Consider the following 24001-nt stretch of genomic DNA (forward strand, 5'->3'; position numbering starts at 1 on the left):
TGAGAGAAAGAAACTGTTTCAAATAGCTGAATATGAACTTTTAGCAATCTGCTACATTGTAAACTGGATACCCAATTATTTTCAAGCCTCAGATCTTTTGGTTAAGCAGTGTATAATCACTAAAGAATAAGCTAATTTCTAGAAAACATACTGACTTTCTACAAAAGTTTAATTTTGGCATCATACTCAGCAAAGACATTATGGGCTAGCGACCTTGTTCCTGTGCTGAACTGCTCTAATGTTAGCATCTAATATTAACAAAGGCATTGAACTAAAGTAGAAATAAAGTCAAAGAAATTCAGTATTACAAATTTGCAGCAACTTCAGCAGTTATCTTGTGTGCAAGCATAGTACATTCTAAACCTATTAATCTTGGGCATTTGACCGAAGTCAGAAGCAAAAATGTATACCTGGACAAGCAGTAATGTTTATTAACCAACAATCCAGTAAGTCTTTAATCAATTCAAGCACTACTCAAATTCGGATGTAAATCTTTATTTAGTCAACTAAATTCCATTACACTACAAAGAACAGTAAAATAATGGTACATCAAAATGCAGAAATAAACTTTGAAAGACTGCTAGAATAAATAAAATTTACTATTTTAATCAAATTTACTATGAAGCTTCAGTTACCCCTTCCCATCCTCCTCTTCTCAGTACAAAATCTCTTCTGAACCCTTCATTTGATAAACGACCACAGCTACATGCAGGCAATTCCAACAGTGGAGATAATTAATAATCACATTATCCAAAATTCACTGAGGATTTTGCCTGCAGAAATGTTGTAGTGCACAATGAGCCTTTGCAAACCTTTCCCCTCTGGTCACGTTAATCTCAGCCGTGCAGTAACTGAAGACATTGCTACCAGCTATCACATCTTCACAGCTGCTCTCTTGGAAGTATGTTTATTATCAGTATTCTTGGACCTTTGTAATTAATTATTAACTGGACCTGGTTTCTTACAAGTTACTTTTTTCAAATAGAGTTGTTGGAATCCCCACAATATTAGAAATCGAGAATCTTGCATTTAAAGTCAGTCAAATATGTATACAATTAAAAGATCTAGTATTTAAAGTTTTTGGGGAAAACAATATTCTTACTTAACATGTCTAATTAACACAGGTAAATATCAAAAGTAGAATCAAGGTCAAGCTGTGTTTAGTTGTCTGCTGGACATCAGGGAAACGTTGCTGCAACTCGAATTCAACAATTTGAATTGTTCGCTTATGATTGGATTGAATTATGCTTCGCTAATTTGTTGAAATAGAAATGCTAAATAAAATCAAAAACAAGAGCCACGTGTTTTGTTGATTACTTGCAAATCTGATAGTGAACTTGGCATTATTTCAATATGAACTGGTTAAGACAAAAGGCAAAACCTCCAACAAACCAGCCTGAAAAAATATAACACTTATATAAGGAATAGGATTAAAAAAATGATGGTTGCCCTCCTGCATTTTGGTAGCTAGAAGTCAGAGTTTGCAAAATAAGGCTCATTACTAAAACCGTACTAGACTGATTATTCCCCTAAAATCTGGCATTTAAAATACAATGCTGAAATCGAGATGGACATTTTGGAACACCAGTACTGCTCCTTTAAAGTCATTAAAAGGAAAGAAATAAGCTTTTCAGATTTTAACATACAGCAAAATTTTAACAGAGGGAGCCACTGGTAATTATAAGTACAAGTTAGCAAAGGTCCAATAAAAGATGACGACATATCAGGGAGCACTCCATTAAACATGCTGCAGAAAAGTGGTTGCCACTGACACAAGCTGAAAACACCCCGTGCTCATAGGTGGTTAATATGGCACTGCTACAAGTCTCAGAGAAACAGCCAACTTGCAGTGTTCAAAAGGAAAAGGGCACTCCACAGAAATAGGACAATTCAGGACACATCTGTGAATGAAAAGAAAAAAAATGTGTAATTCTAGGATGGTTGAGACATTTTAATATTTGTTTGCTGTTAAAGATAAATACCACCCAGCCCTTTTAGAACATAGAACATTTCTCTACAGAGATTGTGTTACCCTCTAGAAGCATACAAGTGGCACAGCACTTAAAGCTGCCACAGCAAAGCTCAATGAGCTGGGTTCAATCATTTCATTCTGATAGGATATGGGCAGCATATCTTCACATAATGACAATATTGTTTTGATCTGTGACCATGCTACCAAGAGGTTGCCTCACACTGATCATAGAAAACTAAACCAAAGGCAATACAAATTTTAAAAACTAAGCAAACCAGGGGGGCTCATATGGAAAGGGCTCTGCTCAACTTGGAATCTAAAAGTTCCATATTTCATTGAACTCGAAGCTCCAGTTTATGGATTATATTATAAATGCAAACTTATTTAAAATCTTCATAGATGTAAATGAATTGGTAAGAATAACATTTTAGTAGCCCCAGTACCAATAAAAAAAAGTTTACTGTTAAGTAAGTACTTCATGGCACCCCTCCCCCCCGAGATGACCATGCCTCAATGTGTGCATCGGGGTTGGGAGGAACGGCTATGGTGTGCAATGCCTGCGTTTCAGAAATATGCTTCTTATCTGAAGGAAAATAAAGAAACCCCACCCCACACTCAAAAGAACTGGCTGTTGAACAGGCGGATCTTGTCCTCTCAATCAAGGATATGCAACTCAAACTAAAAACCGGAATCCAGAGGTTAGAAAATTAGAAATGCCATTTAGCTATATACATACAGCTGGCAGGTTGCTCTCCATATCGTCGCATAATCTGGTCATGCGTGAACTTCACAAAAGTATCATATTGTTCTGAAATAAAAAAAAGTTTAGATCAAGTCACTAACAACACTATCACCATATTAGATGGTGGCATATAAAAGTGATCAAAATAAATAGATTTTATACAATTGAGTATATCATTACAGGTAAGTGAATGATTCAAAAAAACTTGATTGCAGCCTACCCTCAAAAATAGCACCTCTCCATCCTTCTGATTCATAAATTAAACGAATACCTTTATTAGCCAGTTCTACCTCAAAAACTACTGACTAGAAAAGATGAGAGATTGTTCATTAAACTAAATTTCTGTTTTATTGTTGAGGCTCATGACAAAAAATCCACAAAAACTAAGCCTGACAAATTGCAAAAGCCCCTTCCGGTGGTTCTCAGTTCTGTAGAAGAATGCCAGGAAACTTACTCAATCCCATTTACTTCGGTGCTACCAAAACCTTAAATGAGCCTTTAGACCACAATATTGCTCCTGCTCAGCACTTCCAGAAACTCCAGCACGGTAGAGCAAAACATCAGTACTTGTTCCCAAAGTGACAAAGGCACAAGATATACAATGCATACTCTGGGTCAACATGGAACCAAAACTGCCTAATTATCAAAAATATTCTGCCTTAGCAGAGCTTCAAAGGACTCATTTTCACATTATTTTGAAAACTATAGCATTTACAAATAGTAAAATGTCCAGGTACAGACTCTGCAATTGGTGTAACCCTAACCACCAACTTAGTAGGGGCTTACATTCCAAACCTAAAGGACATTCATATAAAAATCCTTTAAAGAAATAGAAAATGAATTTCCATGACAAATATTGAGAAACTTTTGCAAAATGCAGGCAGACATTCTACACTTTGGTGATGCTGGAGGACAGGAGTTTAATGACCCATACTTAGCAGTCAGTTCAGAGTCATAAGATCATGATATAGGAGCAGAAGTAGACCATTCAGCCCCAATGAGTCTGCTCTGCCATTCAATCATGGGCGGATCCAATTTTTTCCAGTCATCATCACTCCCCTGCTTTCTTTCCATACCCATTGATGCCCTGGCTAATCAAGAACCTGTCTATCTTTGCCTTAAATGCACCCAATCACTTCACCTCCACAGCCGCTTGTGGCAACAAATTCCACAGATTTACTAACCACCCTCTGACTAAAGTAATTTCTCTGCATCTCTGTTCTAAATGGACATCCTTCAATCCTGAAGCCCTGCCGTCTTGTCCTAGACTGCCCTACCATGGGAATTAACTTTGCCATATCTGAGTCGTGCAGATCAGAAACAGGTCTCCTCTGCTAAGTCTATGTTGACCATCAGGCACCTATTCATACAAATCTTACATTTATTCTCAGCACAACCCCCCTCCCCCCCGATACAAACCATAGGTATTTATAGTGGCCAATTAACCTACCAGCATACATTTGGGATGTGGGGGAGGGGAAGCCCACACATAAATGAGAATATACAAGATCTGCATGGTCATCACTGAGATTAGGATTGTGTCTGGGTCAGTGTCTTATCTGCTACCTCCATTTGCCTTGAGTGGGAACTTGCTGCTCTCCCAAAGTTGGGAATTGCTTCTCATACAGTAACAGTATTACATAAGCACTATTTCTCAAAGTAGACGGATTGGTGCCTGGTAGTGGGCAGTTTGGAGCAAGGTTCCTTGGGTCCAGCAAGTCCAAATCAGTGAAATAAGTGGAAATGTCCTAGTGGTTGGGTTTTCAGGACTCACTCCATATTTTATGAGATTGTTATGGGAAGTGAAATGCATTTCCACATTTTGCCCTACCCCAACTCCAAAGCAATTTCTGGAGGAACTCAGAGGGTCAAGCAGCATCTGTGGAGACAAAGAATTCTAAAATGACAACCATTCTTTGACTTCCAGAGATGCTGTCTGAGACACTGTGTTCCTCTATCAGTTTGTGATTTTTGTTCCAGACTTCAGAATCTGCATTCTCATACTTCTCTCCATAAAGAGAGAAAGTATGCTAAGCTCCATCCATGCATCTTTTTCACCTCCATCCGTAATTAATGTCTTTAAAGTAAACCAAAAACTATAGGTTCACACAGGACCATTCAGGGTTACCTGCCAGCTTTGTATCCAGTATTTCTTCATATTCTTCACGGACTTTCTCTTCTCGCTCTTTAATCAGGCGTTCACAGATTATTCCAACTTGCCTCAATGTGAACAATGGCTGGTCTTTCTTTGATTGCGGTGACAATGATCCAGATGAAGTGCCTACAGTTTATTTAAAAATAAGTACACACTTATTGTCGGCCAATATTTAACAGGAGGAAGCAAACATTTCAGGGATCTTCCCAGAATTCTTAAGCATTCATCATTCTGCAATGTTAGAGTCAGGGAAGTACAGCACAGAAACAGGCCATTTGGCCTATTTAGTCCATGCTGAAAACATTTAAACTACCTACTCCAACAACCTGCACTGGGACCATAGCCCCCCATATCCCTACTATCCATGTATCTATCCAAACATATTGCTGCGCATTTTACCCAAAATATTGCAAAGGCATGCATTCGAAAATCGTCGATTAGTACTGCAAACAGTGCAGACACTTAAAATATAGGAAAAATACAGCTCCAGGAAAAGTAGACTATAAAACTGAAAAATATCAACTTACTACACACTACACAAGTATACTATACATATGGATTCTGTAGTATTTGCCAAATAGTTGGAAATTGAATCAAATGCAGTATTTTAGTCTTGAAAAATTTATGAACTGTAAAAAGGAATTTCTCTCTCCAGTTTAACAGTCAACAGCAGTGCAACCCTGCACACTTTAAATGCAACACTTGCTGCTTGCAAGTCATCCTTGCAAAACTTAACAGCTTAAATCCCAAAAGTCTCCATCCTAGAACTCTTCAGTACCTTCATCAGATGGACTGCTGCAGTTCAAAGTGGCTCATTACCACTTTAAAGACAGTAGGAAATAAATGCTGGTTTTGCCAACAATGCTGGTTCTGATAACTAAAACATCCTAAACTGAAAGAAAATTTAAAAGCAAATGCTATTGTCATCAGCTGTCCTTATTGCTCGAATTAGCTGAAAACGGGCTGACCTACTTTATGACATCAATAGCAAGGATCCGCTAAGCAATTGAGGGGGCAAATGTTTTAGGAGAGTGACAACAGATTAAAAGGTCCACACAATTCAGCTAAGCAGAATTTTTAATATTAGGAACCAGACAATAACCAAAAATCATTCCATCTTTTAATTAGACACGACATCATTTATTTACTAAACAATTTTAGGTTAGAGGGCTGCAATCCCTAGACACTGCCTAATCTGGTAAATTATTCCCAAAGGAAAAGTAAGATTCAATTTTGGGTCACCAGATAAAAAAAATCACAATACATTTCAAACCTGAAATAGCAAGCAAAACAACTATGCATGCTGACTAAGAGAACCAGGATAAATGACCAGCTGCTGAGGAACTGGGAGGGGGGAGGGGGGAGTGGAGAACGGAACTAAAAGGTAAAAACAGGCTATCTAAAATAACTGCTTCAGTTCAAAACAAGACAGCACAACTTTGGCTGTTATGGGGTAACTTGAAAGTAAAAGACAGTGATAGCAAAAAAAGCAACCAGAAATGTGAAGTGATGTAAAGTGTCTAGAGAGAATGAAGCTGTGGTAATGAGACGATTCACTGATGGGGTGCATCGATGGTTAACAGCTTTTAAGTGAAATGTTACAAATAGAAGGGTCTAGGCAACATGCAGGCAGAGTATTCATACAGGTGGAGAATGCCACATTTTAAATTGTTTTTTGCAGAAATAAGAGCCTATCATAAAAACGATCAATCAGAAACAAAAATTAAACTAGCACAATTTTTTTAAAGTAACTTAAATCAGTAATTAGGAATAGTCACTAGATAAAATCTTGAATAACTGAACTACTGATCACAATACCAGCAATACCCAGAATGCAAATTTAATGTAACAAAATTAACAACTTTTGGTGTAAGGCAGCCTATGCTATGGAATGAAGCAGACAAGAAATAGAAATGGAGTAAGACTTCAAGCCGGTCACATTCAAAACCATGACTGATCTTTTATCTCATATTGCTGAAAATCCCATATACATCAATCCTCTTCACATCTAGAGTTTTAATTGCTTTTCATCCTGATTATATCTCATAATTCTTTAAGTCTTCTTGAGTAGATCATTCCATAACCATCTTCAGTGGGGAAAAATTCCTTTCTGCCACATTTTGAAGCTGCAATTATAGGTTTCAGACGTCCCAGACAGAAGAAACATCATTCTTATCTCTACCCTATTAAAACAAGTTGTTCTGAGAAGGTTACTTCATTTTTCTAGAGTGTAATATGTTCTCAAAACAAATTATTATATCATACAAATCAGTTAAAACTTCAATATATTTCCACCCCATTAATAGGCCAAACCTGTATACAATATATTGCAGTCTTACTTATTCAACTGCAATTACATCTCTTTTCCCCTTGTATTCAAAATCCTCCTGTAATAAAGACCAACATGTAGATACAGAAACCTAATTTGTTTCTATCTCAAAGAAGAGAAAATCTGCAGATGCTGTAAATCCAAGAAACACGCACAAAATGCTGGAGGAACACAGCAGGTCAGGCAGCATTTGCAATTGACATTTTGGGCTGAGACCCTTCAGCAGGACTGTTTCTGTAGCTGTATATTACATTTCAGTAATTAATGATCTCAGGGCCCCCCAGACACCAATCTCTTAACAGTTCAAAAAAAAACTCCCTCCCCCACCAAATCAGTGAATTACTTCATCTTCGCCCACAAGACATAGGAGCAGAATTAGGTTATTCAGCCCATCCAGTCCACTCCAGTCCACCATTTCATCATGGCTGACCCCAGATCCCATTCAACCTCATACACCTGCCCTCTCACCATATCCCTTGAGGCCACAACCAATCAGGAATCTATCATCTTCCTCTCTGTGTACACCCACAGACTTGGTCTCCACTGCAGGCTGTGGCACAGCATTCCACAGATTCACCACTCTTTGGCTTAAAAAATTCCTCCTTACTTCTGTTCCAAAAGTTTGCCCTTCAGTTTAGAGGCTGTGTCCTCCAGTTCTGGATACCCCCATCAGAGGGAACATTCTCCCCACATTCATCTATCTAGTCCTTTCAACATTCAGTAGTTTCAATGATATCCCCTTGCATTCTTCTAAATTCCAGTGGGCACAGGCCCAAAGCAGCCAAACTCTCCACGTATGTTAACCCTTTCATTCCTAGAATTATCTTCATGAATCTTCTCTGAACTCTAATGACAACACATCTTTTCTGAGATAAGAGGCCCTAAAAATTTGACAATACTCCAAGTACGGCCTGACTAGTCTCTTATAATGCCTCAGTCTATTTCCCTTGAAATAAATGCCGACATTGGATATGTCATCTTTACCACAGACTCAACTTGTAAATTAACCTTCTGGGTGGCTTGCACAAGGACTCCCAAGTCCCTTAGCACCTCTGATTAATTTTCTTGCTATTTAGATAACAGTCTGCAGTATTGTTCCTTTTACCAAAATGCATTATCATACATTTCCCAATACTGTGTTCCATCTGCCACTTTTTTGACCATTCTTCCAATTTGTCCAATTCCAGCTGCAATCGCATTGCTTCCTCAGCACTACCTACCCCTTCACCTATCTTCGTATCATCCGCAAACCTTGCCACAAAGCCATCATTTCCATTATCCAAATCATGGGCAAACAATGTGAAAAGTAGCGATCCCAAAACTAACCCCCGACGAACACCACTAGTCATTGGCAGTCAACCTGAAAAGGTCCCCTTTATTCCCACTCACTGCCTCCTGCCTGTCATCCATTCCACTACCCATGCCAGTATCTTTCCTGTAATACCATAGGATTTTATCTTAAGCAGCCTGTGAGGCACCCCAATCAAATGCCTTCTGAAAATCCAAGTAAATGACATACACTGTCTCTCCTGGTTACTTCCTCGATGAACTCTTAACAGATTTGTCAGGCAAGATTTCCCTTTACAGAAACCATGCTGACTTTGGCTTATTTTTATCATTAATCTCCAAGCACTCCAAAATCTCATCCATTATTAAGGGATGACTCCCAACACTTTCAAACCACTGAGGTTAGACTAACTGGCCTATAATCTCCTATCTTTTGTCTTCTTCCCTTCTTAAAGTGTGGAGTGACATTTGTAACCTTCCAGTCCTTCAGGACCATGCAGAATCAAGTGGTTCTTGAAAGATCATGACCAAGGCATCAGTCATCCTCTTCAGCAACCTCTTTCAGGACAATGGGATGTAGCCCTTCTGCTCCAGGTAATTTATCCACCTTAAGACCTTCCAGTTTGCCTAGCACCTTTTCCTCTGTAATAGCAATGGCTGTCACTCCTGCTCCCTGACACTCATGAACCTCTGGCATATAGCTAGTGTTTTCCATAAGATATAGGAGAAGTAGGCCATTCGGCCCAGTCTGCTCTGCCATTCAATCAGTTTTCCACAGTAAAGACTGAAGCAAAGTACTTATCAAGTTCATCTGCCATTTCTTTGTCCCCCATTAATATCTCACCAGAATTCATTTTCCAGTGGTCCAATATCAACTCTCACCTCCCTTTTGTTATTTATATAACTATTATTGGCTTGTTTGCCCTCATATTTTATTGTTTCCCTTCTTACAGCTTTTGTATCTGTCACATCCTCACCCCTTCTATTTGGCACTGTGGGGCCTCAGCTCAGATGTTGCAGAATCCCAGAATTTATTAACTAATAACCATTGTACAGCAGACAAATTCTATTTCTCATTTAATGCGAAGAAATACACTTAACTGGTATAGTTTTATTTATTTCTATTGTAGCCAGCAGAATAATTAAATCAAACACCACTTCCCTTTCATAAATTCATATCACCCTTGCCTAGTAAATGTATAATCTTCTGAATGCTTGGGTATCATTTAATAGAGGAAACATTTTTCCTATTAATGGTAATGGCTGTTTATCTGTAGTACTGTAACTCACTTTCTTTTCCTATAGTGTGAGGCTACTTTGGATTTAACACTATCCCAAGGGCCTAAGATTTCAATTTCATTTTTCCTGTAGTAACTGGAGCAACTCACAACAGGACAGGCTTATTCACCATACTGCTTCCCGTAATTTCTTCCCAGCAACTCATTAAAATAAAATTTGATCATTTATACTGAATCACTTCAGCACTCTCAACTGAAACACCAAACCCTAAACTACATTTCAAATGTTCAGATCTCTGCACTGTTGAAGATGTTCAGTGCTTATGATCTACCTCCAATCACCATTATACCCTTCTTCCCAACAGATTACATTCGGTCTTGGAATAGCTTTCAGTTGCACCAACCCCAGTTCAGCTAAAACCATTTGCAGTCTTCTGGTAACATAGAAAACCTGTCCTGTTCTCCACTAGAAACAGTCCAGTCTCATGTCCCTTGATATTTCCAAAGCCCAGCCATCTTGTCAAATTTCTCAAGCTGAAGAGATACTCATACTAAGAACTCAAAATTCACACTCAAGTAACCACTCACAAGTCAAATTTCCACTCACTTTTCAAATGGCAAAGCTTTCTTTCCACAGTTACTAATCAGTCCTATCTGACCCCAAAAGCTCAATCCCCTGCATTCCCCAAGCAACCCTTTTTGTTCTTGTGGAATCTTACAGATTTTCCATACTCGAGCTCAATAACCAGCACATTGCCTCCCTTCTGATGTAGATTTTATCATAAAAACAAACAAGCCAAGACAAAAATAACAAAACCAGCCCCTAAGACAGTGCAGCCATTATGTACAACACAAGGCAAGTGGAAAATATGACAATTCAAAATCCCATGAAATATTAACTATTCCATTGAAAGCATACAACCTTTGTAACATATTGCAAAGCTGATGCTGATTCAAATTGCACACACTAGTATCTTATTAAATAGTAGTTCAGCAAAAGTCATTACTATTAAGTAGCAAAGGATAGGATTTTTTTTACCACAAATTAAAAGGCCTTGTCAAAATAGGCTCATTCAAAATAGTTCCAAAGTATAAGCAGCTAAAGGACTCCATTGTGAATAATTTTACAGATGTGCTGCCCAACAGCAAGGCTGCAGACAAGCTGGAAATACTAAGATATCCAGTATCAATTATATGCTCCAAAGGAAGATCCAGCTATTATCTCTCCTCCTACCACCCTCTGTTGCAAACATACACAAATCAGGATTTCACCTTTAAGAACTGACAGCAGCAAAACAAGAGACCGTTTCATATCCAGAATATACCCAGCTCTTCATTACCCATAGCCCAATAAATTGATGGATCCAAGGTACCTTTCTAGATCCGTGTCAATTTATTTTGTTCCATGTACACTTGAAACCCAGCCTTTAAATAATAATCTGCATATTATTGTTTTCAATGTAGCTTTTTTCCTTGCTGGCTCCCTTTGATGGCACTTTGATGCCACTTGTACTGCAACATAATTTTTCATAATCTTGTAGAAACCAGATCCAAACATCCACTCCTCCACCATCAGCCTCCCACAGCATCCTACAAGCTTATATTAAAACAGCAAACTACAAAAACACTCAGGTTTTAATAATTTGATAGCTTCTATGTAGAATCTGCCAAAAAAAATCAATTCCACACAGAAAGATCTAGGAAGATACCAACTGAGATATGTTACGTGCACTACCCCTTCCCAATTCATTTTGGGATTCTATCCTGTGTACAGGCAGTAACAAGAATTATGGTGTCAGAAAATATTGCTATGTAGTGTGAAAAATGAAAACTGCAATACTCATGTCACTCTACAGATTATAAATGTCCATAGGATGGGGCCATCTCATTGCTTTAACATCAACAGCAGTGTATGGGTTTAGGCGTACAGCATGGAAACAGGACCTTCAGCCCAACTTGCATATGCCAACCATGTTGTTTCCTTAACCTAATCCCATTTCCCTGCATTCAGTCTATACCCTCTAAACCTTTACTATCCAGGTACCTATTAAAGTTGTAACTGCATCCAAAGTTGATGTCTAGCAGCTTGTTCCATCTGCCTACCACCCTTTGTGTGGAAAATCTGCTCTCATGTCCTTTAACTCTTTCCCTGCTCACCTGAAACCCATGCTTTCTAGCTTTAGACTACGCCATCTTGTTGTGGGGGCAAAAAGAAAAAAAAATTGACCTTAACCATGTCTCTTGAGAGTTTGTGAACGTCAATAAATCACCCTTCCATTTCTAAAGAGAAGTAGTCTCAGCCTATTCAGCCTCACACCTTAAGCTCTCCAAAACCCAGTAACATCCTTGTGAAAATTTTTGGCACATTTTCCAGCTTAATGACATCCTTCCTGTAGCCAAAGTGCATTTTCACTAACATCTTGTATAGTTGTAGTATGACATCCCAACTCTTGTACTCAGTACCCTGACCAATGAAAACAAGTGTGCCAACATTCTTCATCTTGTCTACCTGGGTCTCCAAATTTTGGCAAATTATGGTCCTTCTGTTCTACAATACTTTCCAAGGTCTACTATTTACTGCACACATCCTCTCCAGATTAACTTTAAAGTGCAATCCCTCACAAATGTCTTGAGTTAAATTCCTTTTGCCACCCTCTGGCTCACTTCCCAACTTGTAAACTTAAATAACTCTCTTCGCTGCCTACTTCAATTTTGGTTCTGCCTCCTTCCACCAAGCTAATTTGGTATCCTGAGTTCCATGTGATCTCACCCTCTACACCAACTTGCTATACAGCCTTTGTTAATCCACTTGGTCATTTCATCAAAAAGCTCAAAATTCATAGAACACAAGCGTGTCGATCTCCAATATCAACCCAAACCTTCCCTCCCATGTAGGCAGATAGATGAAAGAAAAATGGAGGCAAAATAGCTAAGAGTCTCTTAAGTCCTTAATGCACCTGTCTCTACCACCACCCATGGTAGTGTGTTTCATGCACCCACCACTCTAAAATAAACCTACCTCTGACATCTCCCTATACTTACCTCCAATCATCACCTTAAAATTATGACCTCTCATATTAATCATTTCCACACTGGGAAAGAGTCTCTGCTCTCCACTCAATCTATGCCTCTATCATCTTGTACACTTCCAACAAGCCACTTCTCATCCTCCTGTGCTCCAAACAGGAAAGTCTTGGTTTGTTCAACCCATCTTCATAAGACATGCCCTCTAGACTAGGCACCACCCTAGTAAATGTCCTCTGCACCCTGTCCAAAGCTTCCATATTCCTCCTATAATGAGGGCAACCAGAACTGAACACAATATTCTAAATGTGGCCTGAGCAGGGTTTTATGGAGCTGCAATCTTCCCTTGCAGTTCTTGAACTCATTCCCCAACTAATAAAGGCCAACACATCATACATCATCTTAACAACTTACAGGATAGCTCAGAGATCTATGGATGTGGACCCCAAGATCCCTCTGTTCCTTCACACGGCTGAGAATCCTACCATTAACCCTATATTCCGCCTTCACATCCGACCTTCACACTTTTCCCCTCGTTGAACTTGATCTTCTCAGTCCACCTCCATATCTTATCAATGTCCAGTTATAACTTATGATGCTTCTACACTATCCACACCACCACCAACCTTTTTCATCTGCAAACTTACTAACCCACCCTTCCACTTCCTCAACAGTCATTTATAAAATACACAGAAAAATCCCAGAACAGCTCCCTGCGGTACACTACCAGTCACTGACTTCCAGGCAGAATATGTTCCATCCACAATCACCCTCTGCCTCCTATGGGCAAGCTAATTCTGAATTCATATAGCCAAGTTTCCCTGATCCCATGCCTCCGAACTTTCTGAATGAAAGGTCTTAATAAATTCTATATACACATCCACTGTTCTACCTTCAATGTGCTTTTTTCACATTCTCAAACAGGCTCACAAGGCATGCTGACTATCCTAATCACAATATGCTTCTTTAAACCCTCATAAATCCTGTCTCTACATAGCTTCTCCAATAATTTCCCCTCCAATTAAGACTCACTGGTCTATAGTCTTAAGACAATTTCCCCACACCATGCTGCCTCTGATAACTGTTTGATCTTCCAAATGCTGGCAGATCCTATCCCTCAGAATTCCCCCCAGTAATTTTCTCACCACTGTTGCAAGGCTTAAGTAACCTGATGGCAAGGCAGCACAAACTAAACCTTAAGAAAGCCCCAATTATCTGACGCCTCATTTTCATTCTAACTGGGATATAGACAATATCCAAAAACTTTTTCTTTCCATAATCTCTTTTAGCACTTTAGGTCAATATAGCAGTCTGCTTGTTGTGACAGGTTTTTTTTAAAAGAAACCTATCAGGCACATCTGCTTTCAAGGATATTTATTAATTACAAGAGTTGCATAAGCATATTACTGATTTCTAGAAACATTAATTTAAATATTAAAACTAGCATAAAATGATCAAATCACAATTTTAGTCTGAAAGAATAATTATGCAGGATTCAGTTTCTGATTCCCCCCCCCCCCACCACCAAACTGGCACACACAGTTACATATAATATTACACATGACAAACTCAGATATATTCTTCTTATCATTAAGGTCTATTCTGCAGAAGGGAACACTGTGTACACTGAATACTCTGCATTGTGATGTAAAGTTTTTGGTCGATTTAATGGTACTCATCACAATCGTTTGATTATAATTGCAGTGCAATGTTATTTTAACAGTACATTACTAGCAAAACAAGGCTTTACTTCCCAATATCCATGCTGCAAGTGAACAAGACAAACAATTATACAGATTATATCAGATATACAGGTTCGGCTATGTAGCTTCGTACATTCAAACATCAAGATTACACAAATTGAGCACATTCCAAAGAATAATACAATACATGTTATGGCTTCATTTGACAATTAACCAGAGGCGGATCCAGGTTATCCATTTTAAATCAAGGAAGAAACATTTGTAATCTACACTTAGATGTCTCCATTACTCTTTGTAGGTAAGATCAACTTCATCAGTAGTAACAACACTTTAGCAAGGAATCTGGGTAACCACATTTAAGATCACACACCTTGCAAAACTGGTCCATTTAAAACTGGAATTTGGGACTGTCCGTCACTTGAACAACTGCCCTCCGACTGAGGCAGGAAACTTTCTAAATGTCTCCTTTTCTGAATGCGTTTGTACTCCTGTTTTATGTTGTGAAGAATTTGTTCTGGAAAAAAGACAAAACTCATGTTAGTGAAAGGAATCATATAATACCCATATTTAAAAAGTTTCTATGCTTGGCAAAAAAAGGGTAAAATTGAATGCTTAATTATTTAAACCAATTAAGTTCAAAGTATCGAAAAAATTTTCAACACATCAGCATTTAATAGTTCTACTGACCATTTTATTCTGGAATTAATCAAATGGCAATTGCTAAAGAAAAAAGATAGCATTAATTAAATATGCAGTAAATACACACTTGTGTATCAGCAAGACAATTCCAGCCAAGCATCTTGAAGTGAATCTTAGGATAAAATAGAGAAGAATGAGGGGGAAAGACATTTGCAAGTTTCTGGATCAGTAACATTAAGACACAAAAATAAATGAGGTTTTATTCAATGTCTTACTTTGTCCAAAGTGGTGTAGTGAAGTAGAACTCCAAACCTCAAACTTATAAAGCCAGTCATCTACCTCGGCAATCAGATATACTTAATAAACTGTAAAGCACTGAACTTTGTTTTCTGAATATTTAACTTTGTGATGTCCTTAATGAAATATTTTTCAAATGGTTAAGTTGGGAGGAAAAAGAAACCAGAAATCATACCAAGGATTAACCAGACAAGGCACCCAAAAACAATAAGAATTATTTACTCTGAACTTTGAAATAAAATTAGAATGGCAGGAACAGTCATCATAGTAACAAGATTACGAAAGCAATCATTATAATTCCATTTACACAAAAGACTAATGGGTTTTACGAAAAGGAAACTCAAATTGCAGAAGAACGTGCCAGATTTCCATCAAGTCAGTCCATTAGCAACCTGGAAACATCTGCATTATGAAAATGATTGCAACATAAGAGTTGGGTGCTCAGACAACAAAGAATTGAGGTGGGATAGAGTTTCCCTCCAAGATAAACATGTAGGAAGTGCCATTACTCAGAGGCCATTGCCAATACAGAGGTCTACATCTGTACTTTCACTACACCAGTCCAAACATCTTTGGCAACAATTGGCCAAATACAGCTTACCCTATTAACTCCATCAGAAAAAAAAATGCAAGAAGATACTTTAACACCCTCTCTAGAACCTTCACGTTTGGAAACTACAAATAAGGAAAGTGGAAAAGATGGGTGCAGATGGGGAAATCTCAGGTTATTCATTTGGGAATGAAGAACATAATTTTTTTTTTAAAAAGGCAAGACACATTCTTACAGTGCTGTACTGAAAGATGTCAGTTGATTTACTATGAAAGTGCTAGCACCTCCAACAAACAGGCTATTTTCAGCTCTCAATCAACAGCCAAATAGGTTACACATCTTTAGATGCTCACCTGGGTAACTTCTAAATGTGCAAGACCTTATCTTAATCCCCTTTGCAAGCGAGGTAATTGTTCAGAGCTTTTCTTGTTGAGATCCACACAAGCTACAAAATCGCTACCCTCAAACTTTAGTCACAGAATTTACATTTAGGCACAATCCCATTATTTCAAGCAGTAAGGTCATGGACTGTATACAGAGGTAGTGTTTGCCATCTTGAGGCAAATTAGGATGGATAAATCCCCAGGGCATGACAAGGTGCTCCTTTGTGGGAGGCTAGTACAGAAATTGCAGGGGCCCTAACAGTTAATTAAAATCTTAGCCACAGGTGAGGTGCTGGAGGAAAGTTAATGTTCCGTTGTTTAAGAAAAGCTCTAAGAATAAACCAGAAAATTATAGGCCAGTGAGCCTGACATCAATAGTGGAAAAGTTATTAGAAAGTATTCTAAAGAACTTGATATAAAAGTATTTGGATAGACAGGGACTGATTAGGGATAGTCAAATTGGCTTTGTGCATGGCAGGTTGTGTCTAACCAATCCTGTAGGTTTTTGAGGAAATTACCAGGAAAGTTGATGAAGACAAAGTAGTGTATGATGTCTACATGGGCTTTAGCATGGCCTTTGATAAGGTTCCACATGGGTGGGTGGTCAAGAATGTTCAGTCACTTTGCATTCAGGATGTGATAGTAAATTGGATCAGACATTGGCTTCAGAGGAGAAGCCAGAGTGGTAGTAAATGGTTGTCTCTCGGACTGGAGGCCTGTAACTAGTGGTGATAACCAGTGCTGTGACTGGTTATCATCTGTATCAACAATCTGGATGACAATGTGATAAACTGGATCAGCAAATTGGCACAATGGACAGCGAGGAAGACCAGCAGGATCTGGACCAGCTGGGGTAAAGGGCTGAAAAAAAAAAATGGCAGATGGAATTCAATGCAAGAAAATGTGAGGTGTTGCATCCTGGGAGGACTAACCAGGGTAGAATTTAGACTGCGAGTAATGCAGTAGAAGGTTGTGTCGTTTGGCATTCAAGATGAGGTAGTAAATTGGATTAGACACTGGCTTTGTGTGAGAAGCCAGAGACTGGTAGTAGGTGGTTGCCTCTCTGACTGGATGCCAGTTACTACTGGATTGCACGTGATCAGTGCTGGATCTGATGCTGTTTGTGAGGTATTGCATTTTGGTAGGACCATCACAGTGAACAGTAGAGTACTGAGGAGTGTGGTAAAACACAAGGATCTGGGAATTCAGGTCCATAATTCCTTGAAAGTGGCATCAGAGTAGATAGGATTGTAAAGTGAGCTTTTGTCATATAGCCTTCATAAATCAATGCATTGAGTGCAGGAGTTGGGATAATGTTGAAGTTGTACAAGACATTGATGATCTATAATTTGGAGTACTATGTGCAGTCCTGGTCACCTATCTACAGGAAAAATCAAAAATTGGAAAAAGTGCAGGGAAAATCTCAATACCAGGACTTGATGATCCGAATTATGGAGAAAGGGTGAATTGGACTTTATTTTCTAGAGTTTAGGAGAATGAGGGGAGATTTGACAGAAGTATAAAAAAATGAGGGTATTTAAAAGGGTAAGTACAGCCAGGCTTTTTCCCAAGAAGGTTGTGTGAAACTAGATCTAGAGGTCATGGGTTAAGGATGAAAGGTGAAATGTTTAAGGGGAATGAACGAGGGGTAATTTTTCCACTCCTAATGTGGCAGGAACGTTGAACAAGCTGCCATTAGAAGAGGTGGATTCAGGTTCAATTTCAACGTTTAAGAGAAAATTGGATGGGAGGGTATGGAGGGCAACAGTCCAGATGCAGGTCGATGGGACATAGCAGATTAGTAGTTCAGGATGGACTAGATGGAATGAAGTACCTGGCTATGTTTTACAATTCCAAAATCATTCTAGAAGTCAATTCTCCATCCTCTACATTCAACTATTCTTACTGTAAAGGGGTCCCTAACAGGAGAGTTAAAATAATTATAATTGAAGTTAGTTAATTAATTAAGCATTGGAAGACAAAACCTCAGGAAAAATGCCCAACTGCAGATTACAAGAACAATGAAAGGTAGCACAAATCAAAGGCTTATTAAGTTGCCAGGAGACAGCAAGCCCAACAATTGGGAATATTGCATAATGTCCAATTATTAGTAGTAAACTAGCCAGAAAAAAAACAAGGCTTCTTTAGTTATTTAAAAAAAAATAGGAAGGGGGAAATATATTATAAGCGGATGGAAAAAAGGTATAAGGGAAATAAGGTAATGGTATAGGAAATAACATGTATTTTGTGTGTGTCTTATTAGAAAATGCCAAGAACCAAGGATCAAGTAAAAATTAAGCAAGAATTAATAATTGGTACAAGTTAACAATCCTGCAAAATTTCAACCATTGCCTCATTGTGCCCCCCCCCCCCCACTTTTGAAGATTTACACAGATATCTCACTTAGCATTCATTCTCAAGAGCATCAATGGAAACAGTCTCATAAGGCTTGGGTAAACTATCTTGTCTACTACTGCAATAGGAATTAATCATATCCAACAACAAGTCATCCAGTTTTATGTAGAGATGAGGACTGCTGTGGAGAGAACTAGGTTGAGTGGTCTGACAGCTCAGTATGTGCAGCCATTGCTCAGGACTCATGGCATCTTCATGATCACCAGATCCAACAGCATCTCTCATTACCTCTCTTTGGAAGTGATGCAAGCTACTACCTCCCCCACTCTGCTGAGCTTCCTACCACAGGAATCTCTGGGCTGAGGGGGATACTCAGCCAACAAGAGGGAAGACACCTGCTTCCTTTTTAAACCTCCCCCCCCCTCCCCCCCATAATCCAATAAGTCTAACCTCCAAATAGCAAGGAGGTCTGCCAGTAAAGCTACAGCTTTGTAGTGCCAGAAACCAGAGTTTAATTCTGACTCCAGGAGCAGCATGCATAATCTCCATCTGACCATGCAAGTTTCCCATCTTCCCACATTCCAGATTATAGGTTAATTGGTCATCATGAATTGCCCCTAGTGAGTGACAGAATTAGGGAGATTTTTTAGGGTGGGTGTAGTAAGGGAAGGATGCAGAATTTAGGAGCTACAGTGTAGCTAATTGTAGGCTGATGGACATGTTACCATGCTCTAAAGAAAACACATTGGACACTGCAAATAGTATAGGTATCCACACCCAAGGATGTCTGCCTTGGACATTATACAGCTCTGAGTCACTAGACTCCTGGAGCAAACTGAGTTGTCTGAAAAGGACAGGGACAGCAAGTCAGCCTTATATTTACTGGTGTTTAGAATCAGAAGGACACAAAAGAAAATGCAAATACTGAAGTGTGAAGCAAAAAAAAAGAACTGCTGGATGAACTCAGCATGACAAAACAGTATATTGGAAGCAAAGGGAGTCAATATTTTGGTTTAAGACCCTGCATCAGGACTGGGATTGCACAGAAAATGAGAGAGCAAGGAGATCATAGACAATAGGATGGAATATCTCATGAGGGGGACAACAAATCAGTGAAGGGCTGGGGGGAGAAGGAGAGGTAGAGAAAGTGGCTGGAAGTGGAGACACTGGAATTTGCTAAGGAAGTTGATAAGATGGGCAGACAGAAAGGGGCATAGTGTGTGGACACTGGACAGATGAGACAAGCTGGTTAATCAGGAGAATCCTGGTTAAGTGAAGTTGAAAAATTCAACATCTATATTACTGGAGAAGGCTGAGGAAATACTGACTTATGTGGGAATGGGAAACAAATGGAAGCATAGATGATCCACAAAACAGTCACTTGTCTTAGAGGTAACCCTGATGAGTGTTTTGACAGCTGGATGACAAGAGGGCATTTCCTCAAATTTGTACTAAAATTGGAGTATCTGCTTTTATCAACATCCATTATCACTGAAAATGAACTGGATGCACAAAAGGGTGTGCAAGTGGGCTCACAGAAAGACAAACATTAATTTCCCAGTCAACAGAATCTATAGTAAATTATCCCAAAGTGTGAATAGCTACATGAATTACCCAATCATCTCCATCTCACACAGGGAGAGTCTTCATAATTAAACTATGGTTTGCTTTATTCAGCTTAGCTTTCAAGAATGTATCTCACCTTCAATTTTCACAAATTAAGTTTAAGATAATTAGTTCTTCCAAATGTAAAAATACATTACTGACCATGATAAGTTATTTTTCATATTCAGATTGTATCATTTTAATATTCTTGAAAGTTTTAATGAAGCCAATTTCCAAAAAATTGTATCGAACATTTAGTTTTCTTCGTTAGCTAGTGATAGGTTTTTAAACTCACAATAAGCATCAAGCTGCCAGGAGGAATTTGAATTTGGGACTCCTACATAGTTAGTCCAGGCTCTGATTTCTAGATTAGTACATTAACCATGACACTATCACTGACATATAACTAACTCAATACATCTGATACCAGAACATTAAGATCTTACTAACCTCTCCCCTATTAAATTTTCTTTAGTTAATTATGGTCATTCCTAGAATAATGCCTACATTTGACTTTCAAAATTACAGAACGTTCATCAGTACTTCTCCACTACAATAAAACTAAGAAAGCAACATCCAAATCAAACTCAAACATTAAACCTGATCTACAAATAGAAGGAAATCAAAATTCCTAAACAAGTCTATGTTAGGATTTTAGTTGTTAACAAATCAAAAACATTATACTGAAAACACAACACTCCAAAATTAAACAGAAGAGATTTTGCAGATGCTGAAAATCTTGAACACACAAAATGCAGGAGGAACTCAGCAAGTCAAACAGCATCTATAGAGTCTGGCCCACTGTTTTTTCCTATCAGATTCTCTCTTCTTCAGCACTCCACCTATCACCTCTCAGCTTCTTGAAATAACCACCTCCCCAACTTCTCATTGTGGTTTCCTTCCTTTTTAATTCTGAGTCTCAGCCCGAAATATTAACTGTTTATTCCCCTCAATAAATGATGCCTAACTTGCTGAGTTCCTCCAGCACTGTGTGCACCAGCAAGTTAAAGCTTCCTAACTAAAACCACAAAAGCTCCATTAGTAAATATGCAAGTTAATCACGCTTCCTTTCTAAAATAGATTCTGATCTCCAAGTAGATGTTTGCATTGCTATGATATCCACAGCCTATTCAAAATTTGGTGATTGAAGCAAACATTCAAAAGGCATAATCTATGTCAAGGGTACAAAGCTTTCTGGGTCAGAGTTACAACAGCAGGCAAAACTTCAGTAAATTTAGGCTACCTGTGATTCTTATACAAAATAATTGACTCTTAAATGTCAAAGAGGGAGCAACTACAGATTCTCCCCAATAGATTTAAAACCACAGGTCAAATTACCCAATTCTCTGGCACCAATTCCTTTAAAACTCCCTGGAGTTTCAAGATATTAACCTTGCAGTGACAATTCAGGATCACGCATCCTAATTGGGAGCCAAATTGATTGCCAGGATTTAATCACAGGGTGGGGAGGAGGGTGTGCAAAGAGATAGAAAGGGAGAACAGGGCATTAAAAAGGGCTGAGAAGAACAGGAGAAAGAAAGGTACATTTTTGAGAAGAGGGGGCTAGGAGGGTAGGGGCAATAGCATATTTGAACCATGTTACACTCACTAGGAGCAGATAACAATTCGGAGGAACAAGGAACCAAGATCTAAAGCGGTACAGAGGGCTGATGGATGGAAACGCAGTAATCCAGAGGGGGGATCAGTCACTACGAACGAGTTGGTTTTAAGGGCCTGTTTCAGTGCAGTACAATGCTACGACTGAGATGGAGGGGGCGGGGTAAGTGAGGATGGGATCTGCAAAGGGGGCGATGGAGGAATAAACGATTTAAGAATAAGTTAGGACAGTGACTCAGGGTGGTAAATAAAATAGAATGGTTGGGTAGCAAAGCGTGCATACACATGTGCATAAATAAAGAGCGGTAGGTAGCGATATTGAAGTGGCGAGGGTTAGAGGGCCGCACGTAAGGCAGGAGGGGCGCTGATCCAACAATGGCAGTAGGGAAAGGGGCAACTGATCCAACAATGACAGTCGGGAGAGGGGCAACTGATTGAATAAGGCTGGATGCGGGGTGGGGTGATGTAAAGAAAACAAGCAGTGATCCAGTTAGCCCAGGGAGTGATCGTGGCGGAGGTGAAGGAAGGTGCGAGGAACTGGTGCAATGTTGAAGGGCGGAAACGCTGTCTAAATCAGGGAGCTCCAGCACCGCTCCCCAGTCCCGGGGGCCTTACCAACCTGTGGTGAGGTGGGGAGTCACCTCTCCGAACGGTGACGGCTGCATTTTCAGGTACTTCTGCGGGGAGGCGGCCGAGCTGAGCGGGGTGCATCGCCTCCTTTTTGGCGACTGCGACGGGGGACTCAGCAGAGGGTCGAAATCGATAGTCCTTTTCAGTGTGGCTCCACAGGCCATGGCGCCGGCCGGGGTGGGGCAGCGAACGGGTCGGGTTCTCTGCTGATCGAACACGGGCCCTGGTCGTCGTCGCCGCCGCGACGCTTACGTCCCTCTGGGGAGAAGGAGGCGGCCGCCCCGTTACCGCCGAGCAACCGTTTCCTCGGCTTTCCTCTCACCGGTGCCGCACCCGCCTTAATCCAGTATCTGCACGGGAGGATGGCTCCGTTCAGCGCAGTGATTTGCGTCCACGAGCCGAAGCGGTCGCGCCCCGCAGCAGCGCCGATGCCGATGGATTGCTCCGCCGGGGAGCCGCTACCTCTCCCTCTCTCGGCTTCTCGCTCCGTTATGGCGGAACCAGCCACAATAAACAACGCTAGCCTCGCTCTCAGCCCTGACACCGCAGCTGCGCACACGCCTGACCCCACCTCCCCACCGCCACGCCGCTCCCTGGGACTTGTAGTCTCCCAGGCTGCCGCTCAATGGCAGGTGAGCACAGTAAAACTACAAATCCCGAGATCCGGCACGACCAGAAGATGCCGGCTGCTATATTTAAATCCCTCATTGGTAAATTCAAGCAGCAACAAGGCTTGCTCAGTGATCAATGAGAGAGAGGAATCGGAGGAGCCCACCAGGAAATCCTTCTGGTGCCTTGCAAATAAGGAAGTGATTTTGAACGATTTTTGTTGTGTTATAATTACTGGTGAAATCTATGTCGTCCCCCAAGCCCGCTATTACTAAATGGACGTTGCAAATTTATGATTGTTTTATACTTCAAAGTTATAGTTGATGAGCCTGTACGTTACTTGGGAGGTTTTCTGTAGTTAACAAGAGGAAAACATTAAGAAGTTTAATGCATAAGTACGTAATTGTCTGTTTTTCACATTTCCTACATTTTACTCGCCAATATGGACGTCTTTGTTTCTATAAATAAAAAAAAAGCATAAGTCATTTAAGCAATTAGGCGTCTAATTGTTATATAGAAAGAATATTTTTAGACCGGTTGATTCTGCCCGGGGAATTGAAGGACGTATGAGAGAATAAATTGCAGGGATAGTGAAATTGTTCACTAAAGACCTGGCTTGACCGAATACGTTGAATGGTCTCCAGCATTGAGAATTGGAAGAAGACCAAATCAGGGGTTCCCAAACTTTTTTTATGCCATGGACCAATATCATTAAGCAAGGGGTCCATGAATCCCTGGTTGGCAACCTCTGAATGGATCTCAAGTTTAAATAACATCTATAAAGAGTTTTGTCAAAGACAGTCATTAAGGGAAATCCAAAACTTGAGTTTATAGGCACAACTGCTCATAGTAAACTGTGAAAAAAA

At 39.7% G+C, this 24001-nt stretch overlaps 1 protein-coding gene across 1 annotated transcript; it reads right to left on the bottom strand.

Moving 5' to 3' along the window:
• Positions 1 to 479: 479 nt before the first annotated feature.
• akirin2 (akirin 2) lies at positions 480 to 23085 on the bottom strand. The gene is made up of 5 exons (XM_059982397.1): positions 22516 to 23085; positions 14821 to 14964; positions 4843 to 4995; positions 2709 to 2780; positions 480 to 1901 (listed from the first exon to the last, which is right to left on the bottom strand). Exons 1-5 carry the CDS (start codon positions 22688 to 22690, stop codon positions 1891 to 1893), a joined length of 555 nt encoding a protein of 184 aa, XP_059838380.1. The 5' UTR covers positions 22691 to 23085; the 3' UTR covers positions 480 to 1890.
• Between the last annotated feature and the right edge of the window lie 916 nt (positions 23086 to 24001).

Source organism: Hypanus sabinus, chromosome 10, assembly GCF_030144855.1.
Source record: "Hypanus sabinus isolate sHypSab1 chromosome 10, sHypSab1.hap1, whole genome shotgun sequence".
In the NCBI taxonomy this organism is placed as follows: Eukaryota; Metazoa; Chordata; class Chondrichthyes; order Myliobatiformes; family Dasyatidae; genus Hypanus; species Hypanus sabinus.